Consider the following 17277-nt stretch of genomic DNA (forward strand, 5'->3'; position numbering starts at 1 on the left):
CAGACATTGAAAAATTTGAATTGCCCAACACACAAGTTCCCAGCTGAGGTTGAACAAGGAGACGCCATGAGATAGCTCTTACTCGTAAACAAATGTCCTTCCCAGAGTCTATGTAGTCCCAGGTTTGGGGCATTTTTGTGTTTTCTGTTGGTGATTCTGCTGTTTAAAATGGTCCCCAAGTGAAGTGCTGAAGTGTTGTTTAGTGCCCCTAAATGCAAGAGGGCTGTGTTGTGCCTTATGGAGAAAATTTATGTGTTAGATAAACTTTGTTCAGGCATGACTTCAAATGCTGTTGGCCATGAGTTCCATGTTCATGAATCAACAGCATGAATTAAATAAGGTATCTTTAAACAAAGACACACATGAAGTAAAGCTATTACTGATCCACCGACAAAAATGTTGTGGCCAGAGGCTCACAGGAACCTAACCCAGTATTTTCCCTAGCAGCAATGGGTCAGTATTCTCCAATGCCGTGTCCCCTGCAATTTTATAGAACATAACTGCTGCAAATCATGAGAATCAATTGTACTATTGATCTCAAAAAAAACCCAGCTTTTTGTTTCATTGATTTTCTCTATTATTTTCCCATTTACTATTTCATTGATTTTTATATTACTTTTTTTTCTGTTTACATGGGGTTTAACTTACTCTTATTTTTCCAGTTTCTTAAAGGGGAAATCAGGTCATTGATTGTAAGACATTCTTCCTTTCTAATATAAGCATTAAGTGCTATAAATTTCCCTCTAAGACTGTTTTTAGCTGCATGTCACTAAATTTGATATGTTGTGCTTTTGTTTTTATTTAGTTCAAAATCATTTCTAATATCCCTTGTGATTTATTCTCTCATGACTTATAGGTTATTTTAAAATGTTATTTACTTTCCAAATATTTGGGAAATTCCAGATTATTTTTCTGTTATTGATTCCCACTTTAATTCTGTGTGGACCGAGAATATACTTTGTATTACTTCAATCTTTTCTTACATTTACTGAGAATTATTTTATGGCCCAGAATGTGGCTTTATCTTGGTAAACATTCTGTGTACACTTGAAAAGACTGTGTTCTGTTGTTACTGGGTAGAATGTTCCATAAATTTCAATTAGATGAAGTGGACTGATAATGTTGTTCAAGTCTTTTATATCCTTATTGACTTTCTGTCTACTTATTCTATCAAATATTGAGAGAGGGATGCTGAAATCTTCAGATATAATTGTGGATTTGTCTATTTCTCCTGATATTTGAATAAGTTCTGCTTCATGTACTTTGTGTTTTTTTGTAATTTTTAAATTTAAATTCAATTTAGTTAACATATACTGTATTATTAATTTCAGGGGTAGAATTTAGTGATTTATCAGTTGCATGTAACACCTAGTGCTCATTACATCAAGTGCCCTCCTTAATGCTCATCACCTAATTACCCCATTCCCCCTACCCGTCTCCCCTCCAGCAACCCTCAGTTTGTTTCCTAGAGTTAAGAGTCTCTTATGGTTTTCCTCTCTCTCTCTGTTTTCATCTTATTTTCTTTTTCCTTCCCTTCCCCTATGTTCAGCTGTTTTGTTTCTTAAATTCCACATGAGTGAAATCATATGGTGTTTGTCTTTCTCTGACTGACTTATTTCACTTAGCATAATACTCTCTAGTTCCATCCACGTCATTGCAAATGCCAAGATTTCATTCTTTTTGATGGCTGAGTAATATTCCATTGTATATATATCTTTATCCATTTATCTGTCAGTGGACATCTGGGCTCTTTCCATATTTGGGCAATTGTGGGCATTGCTGCTAGAAACATTGGGGTGTATGTGCCCCTTCGAATCACTATGTTTATATCCTCTGGATAAATACCTAATAGTGCAATTGCTGGGCTGTAGGGTAGTTCTATTTTTAACTTTTTGAGGAACCTCCAGCCTGTTTTCTGGAGTGGCTGCACCAGTTTGCATTCCTGCCAACAGTGTAGGAGGGTTCCCCTTTCTCTGCATCCTTGCAACATTTGTTGTTTCTTGAGTTGTTAATTTTAACCATTCTGACTAGTGTGAGGTGGTATCTCATTGTGGTTTTGATTTGTATTTCCCTTATGCCAACTGATGTTGAGCAGTTTTTCATGTGTCTGTTGGCCATTTGCATGTCTTCTTTGGAGAACTCTGTTCATCGTCCCATTTCTTGACTGGATTTTTTGGGTTTTGTATCCATTTCTTGACTGGATTTTTTGTTCTATAAAAGAACTCATAGGTTTTGGATACTAGCCCTTTATCTGATAAGACATTTTTTCTCCCATTCTGTAGGTTGCCTTTTATTTTTATTTTTTTAAAAAGATTTTATTTATTTATTTGGCAGAGAGAGACACAGTGAGAGAGGGAACACAAGCAGAGGGAGTGGGAGAGGGAGAAGCAGGCTTCCCAAGGAGCAGGGAGCCTGATGCGGGGCTCGATCCCAGGACCCTGGGATCATGACCTGAGCTGAAGGCAGACGCTTAACGACTGAGCCACCCAGGTGCCCCTGTAGGTTGCCTTTTAGTTTTGTTGACTGTTTCCGTTGCTGTGCAAAAGTTTTTTATCCTAATGAAGTCCCAATAGTTCATTTTTGCCCTTGCTTCCCTTGCCTTTAGAGACATGTCTAGCAAGAAGTTGCTGTGGCCAAGGTCAAAGACGTTGCTGTCTGTGTTCTCCTCTAGGATTTTGATGGATTCCTGTACCACATTTAGGTCTTTCATCCATTATGAGTTTATTTTTATGTATGGTGTAAGAAAGTGGTCCAGTTTCATTCTTCTGCATGTGGCTGTCCAATTTTCCCGGCACCGTTTATTGAAGAGACTGTCCTTTTCCCATTGGATATTCTTTCCTGCTTTGTCGAGGATTAGTTGACCATAGAGCTGAGGGTTCATTTCTGAGTTCTCTGTTCTGTTCCATTGATCTATGTGCCTGTTTTTGTGCCAATATCATACTGTCCTGATGACTATAGCTTTGTAATATAGCTTGAAGTCCAGAATTGTGATGCCTCCAGCTTTGATTTTCTTTTCAACATTACTTTGGCTATTCACGGTCTTTTGTGGTTCCATACAAATTTTAGGATTATTTGTTCTGGCTCTGTGGAAAATGCTGATGGTATTCTGTAGGGATTGCATTGAATGTGTAGATTGCTTTGGGTGCTTCACGTACTTTGAAACTTTTTATTTGGAGCATAAACATTGAAAATTCTTGTATCATTTTGATAAATTAACTCATCATTATGAGAGGGCTCTATCTCTAGTAATATTCCTTCCTGTGAAATTTACTTTGTCTTATATTAATGTAGTCATTAAAGCTTTCTTTTAATTAGTATTAGTAGATTCATCTAGTTTCCACCCTTTAACTTTTTTTCCTTGTTTCAGCAACATAGGATACTACTGTTTCCCATACCAGAATGCCATTTGGCCTTTATGTTTCATAGAATTATAGCTTATTGGCATAAAACTTGATTTTGAGGGGCGCCTGGGTGGCTCAGTTGGTTAAATGTCTGCCTTCCCCTCAAGTCATGATCCCAGGGTCCTGGGATCAAGCCTCGTGTCAGGCTCCCCACTCAGCAGCCTGCTTTTCCCTCTCCCTCTGACCCTCTCCTCTGCTTGTGCTCTCTCTCTCTCAAATAAATGAATAAAATCCTAAAAAAATAATAAATTAAAAAACTTGATTTTGATGTATTTGAAGGTTATGTATATCGAGTAGTATAGAAATATGTAAGATGAAATGTGTACACATATGCAAAAAATGTATAACCCTTGCTTTATTGCAACATTGTTCACACTAAGCCACCTGTAACTGAATGCTCTGTAAATATAAAAATATAAACTTCATGTGAACAATGTGTGACCTTGGATAAGTTACCTGACTTAGTTTTCTCCTCTGTAAAATGGTAATAGTAATAGTACCTCCCTCATAAAATGATTGTGAAGATTAATGAGCTAGTAAATGTAAAGTGCTTAGAATAGTTCTTTTTTTTTTTTAAAGATTTACTTATTTATTTGAGAGAGAGAGAGCACATGCACAAGAGTCAGGGGTAGGGGACAGAGGGAGAGAGACACTTAAGCGGACTCCATACTGAGCGTGGAGCCCGACAGGGCTCGATCTCATGACCCTGAGATCAGGGCCCTGAGATGATGACCTGTGCCAAAACCAAGAGTCGGATGCTCAACCGACTGTGCCACCCAGGCACCCCAGAACCGTTCTCGACACAGAATAAGCACTATAGAAATGTTTACCACTACTTCACCCTTTAACGTCTAATCAAACTGTTTCATTACATTAAAAATGGACAGCTGTAGTTGACAAGATGTAGCTGGATCTTTCTTTTTATCCAGTCTGACAATATCTGCCTTTTAATTTGTGTTAAGACCACTTAAACTTGATAACTTTATTTTCAAATTTCTAGGGAACAAATACAAAAGTTGACCCCAATAGTAGTCCTTAAAGTAAACCATGATAAATTCCTGAAAGTAGAACCATTTAAATTTTCTGAGCATAATGTAATAAAACTAAAACTTAGTAACAGAAGGCTAATTGAAAAATTTTGAACCATTTATACATTTTTTAAAAATCCCTCCTAGTGCACTGAAAGGCAAAATCAAAGCAGATGTTCAGAGATGAATGAGAATTAGAATACTAACTGTAGGGGTGCCTGGGTGGCTCAGTCAGTAAGCATCTGCCTTCGGCTCAGGTCATGATCCCAGGGTCCTGGGATCGAGCCCCACATCGGGCTCCCTGCTCAGCAGGAACTCTGCTTCTCCCTCTCCCACTCCACCCTGCTTGTGTTCCTTCCCTCTCTCACTGTGTCAAATAAATAAACAAAATCTTTTTTTAAAAAAAAGAATACTAACTGTAATGTTTAAGAGTGTGGGGCATGGACATGAAGTCATGTGGCTCTCATCCAAGTTCTGGCTCTGCTCCCCACTGACTGTGATTCTGATCCAGGTGTTGATATAAAGATAGTAATACCTATCTTAGAGGGTTTTTTTTCCAATTAAATGAGATGACACTTAGCAGTCTTTAAGTGTCACTGTTTACACTGTGCACTTAACATTTCCCAATCACAATTTAGATATGTAAAAAGGGAATTCTTTCCCTGTCTAGATCAAATCCAAATTCTACTGATGGCAGAAAACGCACACTTGAACACTGAAGGTAACTCAGTCACAATTACTGTAGTCTCTTGGGGATTAATACTCAAGCAATCCAGAATCTTTCCTGACTCTCTCCACATTTCTGGGTCACCTTCTCCAGACTCAGGTTCCTGGGCAGGAGCATCTGGTGGAGCCAGGGTCACATGCCTGCATCCAAGCTTTCAGATTTCCAATAGAGAAATGAATGTCTACCCCCTTGCAGCCTCCATAGTTGGGTACAAGATCTTTTACACTCAAACAGAGACTTCTCCACAAGCTGAGCAGCCTAAACCCAGCAAATGTCGACCAGATCTCCCTTTTCAGAAAAGGCATTTTGTTTTTGTCCTAAAATCTGTTTCCCCAGAATGTGCTGCATCCCATGACTCAGCCCTTCTCAGTCTAAGCTCTTACAGCGTTATAAAGTCTTCCCATAGTTTAAGATTCAAACTATGCTTTAAGCCCTTCAGGCTTTGGCTCTTGTTCTGCAGAGGTTTTTAGAACAAAAAATTCACTGTAGTAGCTCAATGGGTAGAAAGCCATGGCAACTAGAAATTAAAAACCTTGGCAGAAAATCTCCTTATTTTATCCTATTATACTCTCTTCATTACTGTTGTTAGAAAATATATGGGATGGGCCAAAGCTGTACTTAAAGGGAAATACACAGTATAATAAATATGAGCATAAGCTTTAAGTTAGGCCTGGGTTCAAAATGTCCCTGCTTTGCTACTTACTAGCCATGTGACCTTGGAGAAATTCTTTAATCTCAGGCTTAGTTGCATCAACTATAAATGGTGTTAATAATATTACAGTTTGGGATACCTGGGTGGCTCAGTTGGTTAAGGCCTGCCTTCGGTTCAGGTCATGATCCCAGGGTCCTGGGATCGAGCCCCACATCAAGCTCCTTGCTCAGCGGGGAGCCTGCTTCTCCCTCTGCCTCCCGCTCCCCTTGCTTGTGTACTCTCTCGCTCTCTGACAAATAAATAAATAATCTTTAAAAAATAATATTACACGCGGACTCTCCTGCTTCTGTACCTTTCTCATACTGTACCTTTTACCAAGAATGCATCTCCTAAAGTCATCTGGCAAAGCCTTCCTGTTTCTGGCCCAGCTCAAATCAAACCCTCTCCAAGAAGCCTTCTGTCTCCTCCTTTCTCTCCTCCTCCTAACTCCTCCCAAGGCACACTAGACTGTCTAGTTAGGAGGAGGAGAGAAAGGAGGAGACAGAAGGAAGGCTTTGCCAGATGACTTTAGGAGATGCATTCTTGGTAAAAGGCACAGTATGAGAAAGGTGGGTCCCAGTAACAGAAGAGTGGAGCTGACAAGTTAGGAAGGGGAGGTATTGAGCAGATGAGATGTGCTGGCCTTGAATGGCATCCAGAGCCTCTGCCCTTGCCCTCTCGGTTCTTCTGACTAACCTGGATAGCTCTGGTGTGCATGAGAGACCTTTGATTTGAGATCATCCCCTGATCTCGTTATGAGGCAGTGCTTCCTCTCCTTCTGTCCTGTGAACATCCTGGACTCTGCTGAGGAGACATTAACAGCCAGGCCAGGTGCCAGGCTTCCCCTGGGCCTGGCCTCCATTCTCAGGGTTTAGCCTCAGCCTGTTTATCTCATGCAATTCTCACAGCCTCTCTATGAAGCAAATACAGTTGACCTTGAACAACACAAGTTTAAACTAAGTGGGTTCACTTATGCACGACTATAGCTGGCTGGTCGGGCTCTCTACACTCTGCTGCCCAAGCCGAGTCAAAGTCCAGGAAGGCAAGTAAAGAGGCAAAGGCTACCAAGAGCATTTGCCTCAAGATAAAAACCAGTCTTTCGCAGGCTCCGCTTGTTAGGGTGTAAACATGAAAACAGTTTTACTTTTCTAGGAACTGCCTTCAGCTGTGCTAGGTGGACCCCTGTCTGCAGCTAGGTAGTAGAACTCCGTATCAACATTGTCTGCCTCCATATCATCAGTATTACCTCCAGTTATCCAAACAGCCTCATTCCATTTCTCAGGCCTCTTCCCGGGTTATTTTAAAACTTCAATCCCACATCCTCCTCCAGCGTCAGCTCACTTCTCAGTGAGTTGGTGAGCTTGGCATGGTGTCACTATCGGCATCAGTCACAGTCCCTAGGACATCTTCAATACAAGCTTTGGGACATTTGTTTCTGGTAAGAAGGTCTGTCAACTAAGATCTGAGTGGCACAGCGGTTAGTTATGGTTTGCCTGTACAAAACAGGAGTAGGTAATCTAACTGTAGTCTGTACAGTCATAGTCCTCTCTCATTTCTCTAGTTCCTTCCCAGACTATGAAACTTCTACTAATTTTCTAATAAAAAATTTTTGTCCATCCTGGCTATCCTGATGAGAAACGACTTCCATGGTGGACTTTATTATTGTCCCAAATACTCATGGTCCCTCCCCCAGCTCCATCCTTGCTGCCTCCCCCCAACACACACACCCACCCCAGAAGATTATACCTCCCTACCTTTTGAACTCAGGAGTGGCCATGTGAGTTGCTTGGGCCAGTAAGATGTAAGCAGAAATAACAGAGTCACTTCTAAGCAGAGACCTAAGGGACAGCTGTGGTTCTTGTCTCTTCTTCTCCTCCTTTGGTGGTTGTTTTGTTTTTTGGTTTAAACAATAGATATTTATTTTCTCAAAGATCTGAAGGCTGGAAGTCCACGATCAAGGTGTCAGCAGGGTTGGTTTCTTCTGAGGCCTCTCTCCTTAGCTTGCAGATGGCTTCCATCTTGCTTTGTCCTCACATGGTCTTTCCTCTGTGCACATGCGTATCTCGGGCACGATGTTCCTGGTGCCACCATGCCAGGCTCAGGGGGATGCTCTCCACCTGATTTTGTACACAGGGCTGACCGAAGATGGTGATTTCAGCTAAGTCTCCAGAGTGAACTATGTCCTCTGTTGGCAGGACCTGGCTCATCCACTCCATTTTCAGAATTACGACTTGGTGTCTGGGCTGAAGATTGAGTCAGTCAGCCACGCCTCCAGGTAAAGCACCAATGGGTCTCCTAGTTCCTGCACAGGAATCTGCCACAGCTGGATGTGAATCCGTGGTGGTGGAAGTGGTGACCTCAGCGGCCTATCCAGGAACCCGGCAGGTGTCCACTGTCAGCCTGGGCCTTAGCGGCACCTGTGCTGTCGACCCTGCTAGGACCAGCAGCCCAAGAGCAAGCTCCGAGTAGCTCCCTCAGAGCTCCAGCCTCTTTCCTCCCACTCTGTGAGGACACTGGAAGGGGTCCTGGAGTGAAGACGGTGTAAAGCAGAAGTGCAGCTGACCCACAGTAAACACGTGATGGAAGTAAAATGTGAGCCTCTGTTGTTGTCAGCCATGGAGGTTTGGGGCCTTAGCCTCATGACTGATAGATCCTCTCAGGCTCTAATCAATAGGCCCTCTGTCTCCACAGCCCAGAGTTCTGTCTGTCTCAGGATGTGCCGTGGAGCGGCAACACTGGGCCCAGGGCAGTGGGGAGGAGGACTGCCTCGACTGGTGCTGGGTCTTGGAGGGCCTAAAGCTGGGGTCTTTGTCCTTGACTTCCTGCCACAGCATGCCCTCTGGTCAAGCCTCGGTCTGCTCTGACCAGCTCCGTCCCAGCTGCCCCGTTCTCCTGGGGCCCTTGGCTGGGAATAATAAAACTCCCATAATTTCTTCTTCTAGAACAAAGGACATAGCTTACCCAAGAGTGGTCAGTGGTTTCATTTTAAATGTCCACACTGCTTGGAAGTACACATAATCATATAAAATTATTTTTATTAAAATAGAAAAGCTTTCCAGTATATTGCATTGAAGACATTTATATAGAAAAAGCAATTGCAACAAACATGCTACATCAGCACTGAGATATTCTGAAAGCTTTAAGTGCCCACTTTTAAACAATATTTTGGTATAATGAGCATATCCCTATATATTTCAAAGGGTACATATAATACTGAAAAAAGTACTTCATGTAACATCTAAGTTTAGGTGCATACAAACAAGAAGCATTACATTGAATAGCTTATTTCAAACTGTGAAACACATTCAAAGTATTCAATTGCTTAGACAACATGCAAACACTTTAATACTTAGACTGACATTTTTAAATATATAAACCACAATTCTTTATAATTCTATATCAAAAAAGAAAGTCAGAACACTTACCCACACTGTGCATATCACAAAAAGCAATGTGTCTTCATGAACGGAAAGTACTGGGTTAACACACATGATTGTCATTTTACAAATATGGCTATTTACCTTCTTCATAATAAAATAGAAATATCATGTATTATTTACATGAACTACTAATTATTTCACTTTTTGGCAAGTATATAAGTAGCAGCAATTGGTTTAAAGATTGATATTTAAAAACTCTAGGTTTAACTCGGATGAATACCGAAGAATATACATCTGGTTAATATAAAAATGCATAATGCAATATGTTTTGATGTGATATAACTTCTCTCCTTCGCAAAAGTCATACACACATTAGTAACCACTGAGCCTATTGCTTACAATGTATCTCGTAAATGCCATTTCCTTAGCTGGCTTTGCTGAACACAATAGATGGGTTCTGGAATTAAATTTCTGTAAATTAAATTTGCCTGATGATTTATATGATAATTTCAAAGATGCATTATCTTTATTTCACACTCTAATAGCAGGCTCTTCACGGTGACCCCTAGCTTCTAGACAGAGTAGGTAATTATCTGTAAAGAAACACACACACACTAGGGGCACCTTAATACTTAAAGGAACTCTGAAAAGAAATTTCTGGGTATGAAGCTTATAGTAAAGTGAGTTCCTTTCTAAAAAGTGATCATCTCACTTACCAATGATATCAAATTTGTTTTACAGTGTGGGGGGGGGAACCCATCTAATGAGCAAAGTATAAACTGTAAGGCAGTGATCCACCAAAAGAAGACGTCCTCTTTTCATTAGTATTTGGAAGAACATATTTTAACATTTGTAAGAACAAAACAAAAACCCTAATATTGGCAGATTAAAAAAAATACTGTGTGGTGAACAGAGGTGACAAGTGCTTCTCCTTGGCCACTATTCAACTACAAACCAGGAGTCCTGCATGTCTTTCACAACATTTTGCACTTTTCACAGGTGGTCAGTTATGTGTCCAGACCATGTGCAAGGCAGGGCCCAGGCTGAGGAGGACGAGGCAGGAGGGGCAGGGGGCTCTGGTCTCGATGCCGGTTGATGGCACACTGCTCGAGACCTGTACCTGGGAAATGATGAGGGCAGACAGAGGGACGTGGGACGCCAGCGTGGGGCTGTCGGAGTTGATGAGGGATTCGATCTTCTCTGCTTCTTTATTGCAGGCCTCAATCTGGGAGAGGAGAATCAGATTTTTAAAGTCTACAACCACAGGATCCGTGAAATGGGCAAGTCAGACACAATCCACATATATTCTAACAGAGAATGTGCTTTCTCTGTCCTTTTTTAGCCAAAGTCATATTTTAGTATAGTCTTACTTTATTACACCAATAGTAACAGCATCGAGGGAAATTAAATCAGAAATGATGCACAATGCCACTGCCCTTACCACTTAGCCACATTTAGACATTACCTTCCCACAGTTAGACACAATGGACTTTCAGTGCTTCCTTCCCCATCCCAGAGGAGAGCAAGGGGCTTTCCTCAGCTTCCTGACTGTGGCAGTGTACAAACCGCTTGTATTCACCCTTGACTTGAGCCCCCACTGTTTTGATACTGACACTTGGGCCCACAGGAGTGAGACTCACCTCTAGAGTATGAGGAAGAAAAATGGGGTCCATAAGACCAGTCCTGGTGGGCTTCTCCTCCCCACTGGGAGCAGGGGACAGGTATCTTCTCGTCCCCTGTCCCAAGGGGACAGGTATCTACTCCGGCTGTGTCACTGCATGACCTGTATCAGCCCCTTCCCTCCCTGGGCCTCAACTGCCTCATCTGTATGTAAGCAGATGCCTTCCACGTCTGCATACTGCGCAACCTCTCAGCCTCTCCACTCTCCCACTCCTTCACATTCTGCCGTCAGATATGTGCCCCGCCTCAGGCACCTGGAAAATGCTCACCTGGTACAGCTCTGTTCTTCTGAGACTGCCTTGCTTTTCTCCCTCCTGCCCTAGCTTTCCAAATGCCCCCATTTCCTACCCCCTCCTAAGTCCTCCAAACAAGAAGCCTGCACAATGCGTGCTGAACCCCACCTGCAAAGCTTTTGGATAATGATCAACAGGAATGATCAGGATTACAATTTCGGATTCAATGCTGAAGTATCCAAATACGTCACACTGCGGGACAGATACATGCATGCGGATTTTCTGAAGTATTTCCAGAACTGTTATTGGCTTTTTGTTTGTTACCTGGGAAGAGAAAAAAAATTCCATTACCTGAATAAAAGAGGAATTCCTTATTACTGCCTAGGCTGCCTTGCTACCTTGCCTATTGGAACCCTAAGTGTGGGGCCCCAAAAGGGGCCCTGCTGGCTGAATTCTAAATCTCCAGAGTCCTTTCCAAAGGGCTTTTGTCTTACTGCTGAGCTTTGTAGCCAAGATAAACACTCACCCAAAGCCCCCCACTCCCTTTTAAGGGACTGTTCTCAGTTGGGAGCCACAGGAAAATGATTAAATTCTTCCTATAAAAATACAGGTATTTGAATCCAAACGGGGATACTTTTCTAGGTAGTGGCAGGTGTTGGCTGCTACATTTCTGGAACCCTGTGTCCACAGAAGTGGAGCAGAAGTGATGGTACATCAAAGGGAAAGGAGCAAAGCGGCCATGGGAAGGTGGCAGGTTCTGGAAGCACCCCCATGGAGGAATGGGGACTGTGAGGGCAGGCCGCCTTGAAACCATCTGGGCAACTACCAGTCTCTGGCTGCTTGGTTCTGCCTCGAGCTCTAACTCTACATACTCTGCAAGCAGGGGACCTTTTCTAAGGCAGGCTCAGGCTGTGTTGTGCACAGCAAGGTTACCAAACAGCCAGGGTGTAGAGGAAAGGAACACAGGATTGGGGGCCAGACAGCCTGTGCTCAAATCCTAGTTCCACTAGTTATGCTTTTCTGTGAATTACTTTCTTCCTCTATAAATGGGACAACACATTCTACTCTATAGGATTACTGAGAGGTTTATCAATGAGGTTTCAACAGTACCTGGCACATAAAGCAATTTACCTTTGCAATAGTATCCAGTTTTTCTTTGTCAAATAAAACTCTTAACATTCCAGCACATAATGGGCAACAAGCACCTGTATAACAGAAACCATTTTATGTGTGTTCAGAATTAGAAAATGAGAATTCAAAATAGTCGGTGAAATAACCAACCCTTCATTTTGTGTTAGGAGAGTTGTAGCTGTCCTCCCTGATGACGGTACTTTTAGGTATGTTCCCTGACCAACTGGGATCTTATTATCTATACGTTTACCCAAATACTTCCTCCACCCCTGCTTTCATCCTTTACCACTTTCTCAGGGCGACGTGTGATGGTCTAAGATAGCAGAGAAGAGAGCGCCTTTCAAGAGATGTGGGGCCTGGACCCTGCCCTGCCTCAAAACTCACTGTGATCCTAGGCAAGTGCTTTCCTGGGCCTTTGATTTCCTGTCTGCAAAACAAGGGAACAGATGTTTTAGGGATCCTGTGAGTGTCTGATTAAAATTTAATTATAAAAATTATATTTAAGCTGTTAAAAAATGGTAACAAAATACGAGAACATGGTCTCCAGGAAGAAAGAGGCTTTGTTTTGCTCACTGCTGTGCCCCAGTGCCTAGAAGAGTCTCTGGCACACAGTAGAAGCTGGAGAAACATTTTATGAATCCAGGGATGGAGGAATGAACTTGTCAGACTCCAGATAACCTGTTCTGTGCAGAAGTGGGATAAAGTCTTTTCTGCTACCTCTGTTTAACTGAAAAGTACAGCACTCTAAGGTAAGTAGTTTAAGAAAACTGTTACTACTGGGGCGCCTGGCTGGCTCAGGTGGTTAAGCATCTGCCTTCGGCTCAGGTCATGATCCCAGGGTTCTGGGATCGAGCCCCATGTCGGGTTCTCTGCTCAGCGGGAGCCGGCCCCTCCCTCTCCCTTCCGCTCCCCTTGCTTGTGTTTGCTGTCAAAAAAAAAAAATCTTTAAAAAAAAAAAAAACCTTAAAAAAAAAGAAAACTGTTACTACTTGTAAGAGTCTGTATGAAACAAGACTTTCTTGATCATATGCAACTAGATGCTAAGGCCAATCTAAGACCACTATCTTATGTTTCTCTCAATTTCAGATGTTTGTGTTCCTCAAAAGTACTTCATTCATTCATTCATTACTTATTTATTCATTAATTACTAATTCTTTGTTTATTAACTTTATAACGAGTAAACTTTATGCATTTGAACTAATAACCATAATTTTAGTAACAAAATATTGCTTTATCTATTTATATATTGGTGTTTGGTGGGATTTTGCCTGAAAAAGTTTGCCATATTTATTTATTTATTTATTTAGGTGGATTTATTTTTAAGTAATCTCTACACCCAATGTGGGGCTCAGACTCACAAATCTGAGATCAAGAGTTGCATGCTCTTTTGACTGAGCCAGCCAGGCACCCCTGCTATATTGTTTTAAATCCAATTGACAAGGGGCGTCTGGGTGGCTCAGTCATTAAGCGTCTGCCTTCGGCTCAGGTCATGATCCCAGAGTCCTGGGATCGAGCCCCACATCGGGCTCCTTGCTCGGCGGGAAGCCTGCTTCTCTCTCTTCCACTCCCCCTGCTTGTGTTCCTTCTCTTACTGTGTCTCTCTCTGTCAAATAAATAAATAAAATCTTTAAAAAAAAATAAATCCAATCGACAAGATGATGTCTAAGGTAATCTATAGCTTTTTAAGGTGGAACCAGAGTAATGCAACTAATCAGCATCAGGTAGAGCCAAAAGTTTTTTTCTTAAGATTTTACTTATTTATTTAGAAAGAGAGAAAGTGAGATCATGAGCAGGGGAAGGGCAGAAGGAGAAGGAGAAAGAATCTCAAGTAGACTCCTGCTGGGCACGGAGCCTGACGCAGGGCTCAGTCTCACGACCCCAAGATTATGACCTGAGCCAAAATCAAGAGTTGGATGCTTACCTGACGGAGCCACCCAGGCGCCCCAAGCCAAGACTTTTTGAAAAATCTAAGTGAATGAGTCAACTCTCTTTCTGAGTGACTCACTCCCTGGAGGTAGATAAGGAAGTCTTCCCAATCCCATCCCAAATACTGCCAGCCTACCTGGCGGGATGATTGGTTTGCACTCAGTCACAGAGAGCGAAGGACACTTCACTGCAGCACACTCAGCGACAGAACTGTACTCTGAGAGGGCCCCAACAGCCTGGCAGGGCCCGTGGTAATCAACTGCTACGCGATCTGAGTAAGCAGCACACACACTACTGTACGTCTCCCCATTGTGCCCACAGATGGGCTCTGTGGCTCTGCAGAAAGGCTGATGACAAACAAAGCACATTTAGCCTATAAACCTCTATGGCACATTTTTTCTAACCAAGAGTACAGAATAGAAAGGAAAAAAGACACAGGTATAAATTCCTGGACCCTCTTAATTAAGCTCCTAAGGTCAGCTAAACTTTGGATTGGGGGTGGGGTCAATAGGGCTGTCCCAAGATGAACTGAAACTATTACTTTGCTGAGCCTCTCTGGGACGTGGGTGCTCATTCCATGGGAACTGAGAGGAGATATTGCCCCCTTCCACCCCAGACTTCTATCATTCCAGAACTACCTACCTGTTTGATGAAAACAAGATCAATCTCCATGCAAATTCAGAAGCCTTATCATTTCATGCTGGGTAGGCATAAGTAGAGGAAAGAGTAGAGAGATCAGTGGGGTGGAGACTCAGGACCCATGAGGTAGGTTAGGGTAAGTAAGACAAAACTCGTAGCCAGTAAGAGGGAAGAAATAGGAAGAGAAGACTGGGAACTCAGAGTAGACGGTATCAGTGCACTGGGAACACAAGCTCTGAGGGCAAACAGACCTCGGGAGACACGCTGAAGGCATTCTCCTGCCAGTGAAGACCAGGAAATGAGAAGCAATCATGTCAGGTGTTAGCTGGCTGGGGGCGGCAGGGGCGGGGGCGCTGCAGTGGTGCGTGTGGGGTTGTCCTTGGGGGTATTTTTTTTGACATGAACCGTAAAAGGCTGAGAGATAAACTGATGTAAAAAGACATTAAGTCTTCGAGAAATTTTCACTCACTCTTCTACGAGTGGGACTTTGGTGGAAAGAGTGGGAAAGGACTCTTCTTGGTGGCTTTAACTCGCATTCTCCTGGGCTATTTGCTAATGACGGCCACAGAAGGGGAAGTGAAACCGGTACTGATGCATCCCAGGAGTGTGTAACTTTACATTCTTTTCCTAATGGTGGGTGGCAGGAGGCCACTCTGTTCTTGCTTGTCCACTAGATGCCAAAGGTACCAACACAAGCAGGAGGGCCCTCCAGAGTTAGGAGAAAAAACCAGTCTTGGGAGGGCTCATTTTAATTCTCTAGATTTGATAGGATTCACAGAAGACCCCCAAGTGGTCTTACTGCTGCTTCATCTGTAAAAGATCATAAACTAATTTTATGCTTGGGTTTGTCAGCCAAACAACTGTACCTGGCAAGGGCCTTTGTATAAGAGGCTTTGCCCCCTCTGGTACAAAGTGCAGAGATTGCTGTGTTCCATGTGGTTTGTGTCACAAACAGGATCGCGAACCTGGTCACAGGTGAGCTGTCTTGGCAAACACTCATATTGGCTACATCCAAATTTATCAAAAGTTGTCAGGCAGACTTGTGGTTTGGGTATGCATCTGAAAAACACAAATGTGGAACCATCAGCCAATGCTGGGAGGGGAAATGATGGGGCCAGTAAGGCAGTGACGAGGCACAAGAGGTTGAGAAAAAAGCGAGAGAGAAATCCGAAACAGTCCCTATCCCCAGGACTTTATGTAGAGTGGGAGAGTCAAGCATGCATACGAAGCGAGCGAGCAAGTTACACTCGAAATGCCCTTGGGAGTGAGTCATTCTGGTTCAGGAGCCTGGAGAAAGCAACAGGAGCAGGTGGTGTCCTGGCCGCCACCTGGGGGACTAGAGGGGCTGCCCAGGCCTGCCAGCCTGAAGGAGCAGCAAGAGCAAAGGTGTGGTGCGACTACAGTGCTGGGGCAAAGGGGAGGTGACCCTGAGGGCAGGAGCCAAGGTCACAGGGATAGAAGTGGCAGGACATGAGGCCCATTGGGTGGGTTGGGGTCCAACGTCAGAGGCCTTTTAGTCAATAATAAATGAAGCATTTTCTGGGGCTTATTTCCAGCTTGGGTTATACGAGTCTGTCTTAAAAGAAGCCTTCACAGTATAAGCTGAAAAACTCAGGCTCCTGTGCTTACAGGCTGAGGACCTGCCACTGGCTGGTCGTGAATCACGGAGAGCGTGCCACCCCCCGAAACTGGGTTTTCCTAGTAACATCAGGACCTTGCCTCATTCTCAGTTCCTGAACTTCCTCCGATGGTTTGGGGATGATAGCTCTTCTTTAGACTTTTCTGCTCTTTCATTTCTACACTGGGCATTTATAACTTTCTATATGGAGACCTATTAAAATGTGGAGCTTTCACTGGGCATTTGAAATAACAGGATACATAAATGTTAGTCTGTAAAATAAAAGGAGAAGAATATAGCAAATAGCATTATTTTAATTTCAAAGAAAATGAGCTCTACTCTCTTTAGGGATAAGCCTCCTGCTCTGAAATGACCACCACCACCATCACTACTACTACTACCTACAGTCGCCTTTTCTGACAGGATTTAAAATTAGAATGCGTGTAGTTATGGGTTTTTTTGGAAATTTAAGACATTTGAAAAAAACAATGGAAAAGAATATTTAGAACTTCATTATCTATTAACATGGAAGGGATGAGAACCAAGAATATCAGGAGACATTCGGTAATTTTGGAAGGAAAAACTTTTATCAATTTGAGTATAGAGAAATAAGATCAATTGGAAAGTTGAGAATCCAGGGGCTAAGTTAAACATGATCAGGGCAGGGACTCTGTCTTGCTTAGTGCTGTGTCCTAGTGTTTAGAAAGATGGCTGGTACATTAGTAGGTATTTGATGAATGGACACAACTTCCTATTTTTTAAACAATTATTTTTTTGAACAGATAACACAAGCCCATGGTGAAATTGGAAAGATAGGAAATCG

General features: G+C 42.7%; 1 protein-coding gene across 2 annotated transcripts in view; it reads right to left on the bottom strand.

The window, feature by feature from the left end:
• Positions 1-8905: 8905 nt before the first annotated feature.
• The window catches only part of RECK (reversion inducing cysteine rich protein with kazal motifs), a 73825-nt gene continuing 65453 nt past the window's right edge, over positions 8906-17277 (bottom strand). For both annotated transcript variants that reach the window (XM_025852802.2, XM_073881355.1), the window contains 5 exons: positions 15703-15895; positions 14334-14544; positions 12272-12345; positions 11309-11464; positions 8906-10452 (listed from right to left, as the gene is read on the bottom strand). In XM_025852802.2, the coding sequence (XP_025708587.2) occupies positions 10231-10452; positions 11309-11464; positions 12272-12345; positions 14334-14544; positions 15703-15895 (856 nt within the window). In that variant the 3' untranslated portion in view covers positions 8906-10230. The remainder of the gene's footprint in view (positions 10453-11308; positions 11465-12271; positions 12346-14333; positions 14545-15702; positions 15896-17277) is intronic.

This window comes from Callorhinus ursinus, unplaced genomic scaffold, assembly GCF_003265705.2.
Source record: "Callorhinus ursinus isolate GAN/ISIS: 27379988/994484 unplaced genomic scaffold, GSC_fseal_2.0 scaffold42, whole genome shotgun sequence".
Lineage (NCBI taxonomy): Eukaryota > Metazoa > Chordata > Mammalia > Carnivora > Otariidae > Callorhinus > Callorhinus ursinus.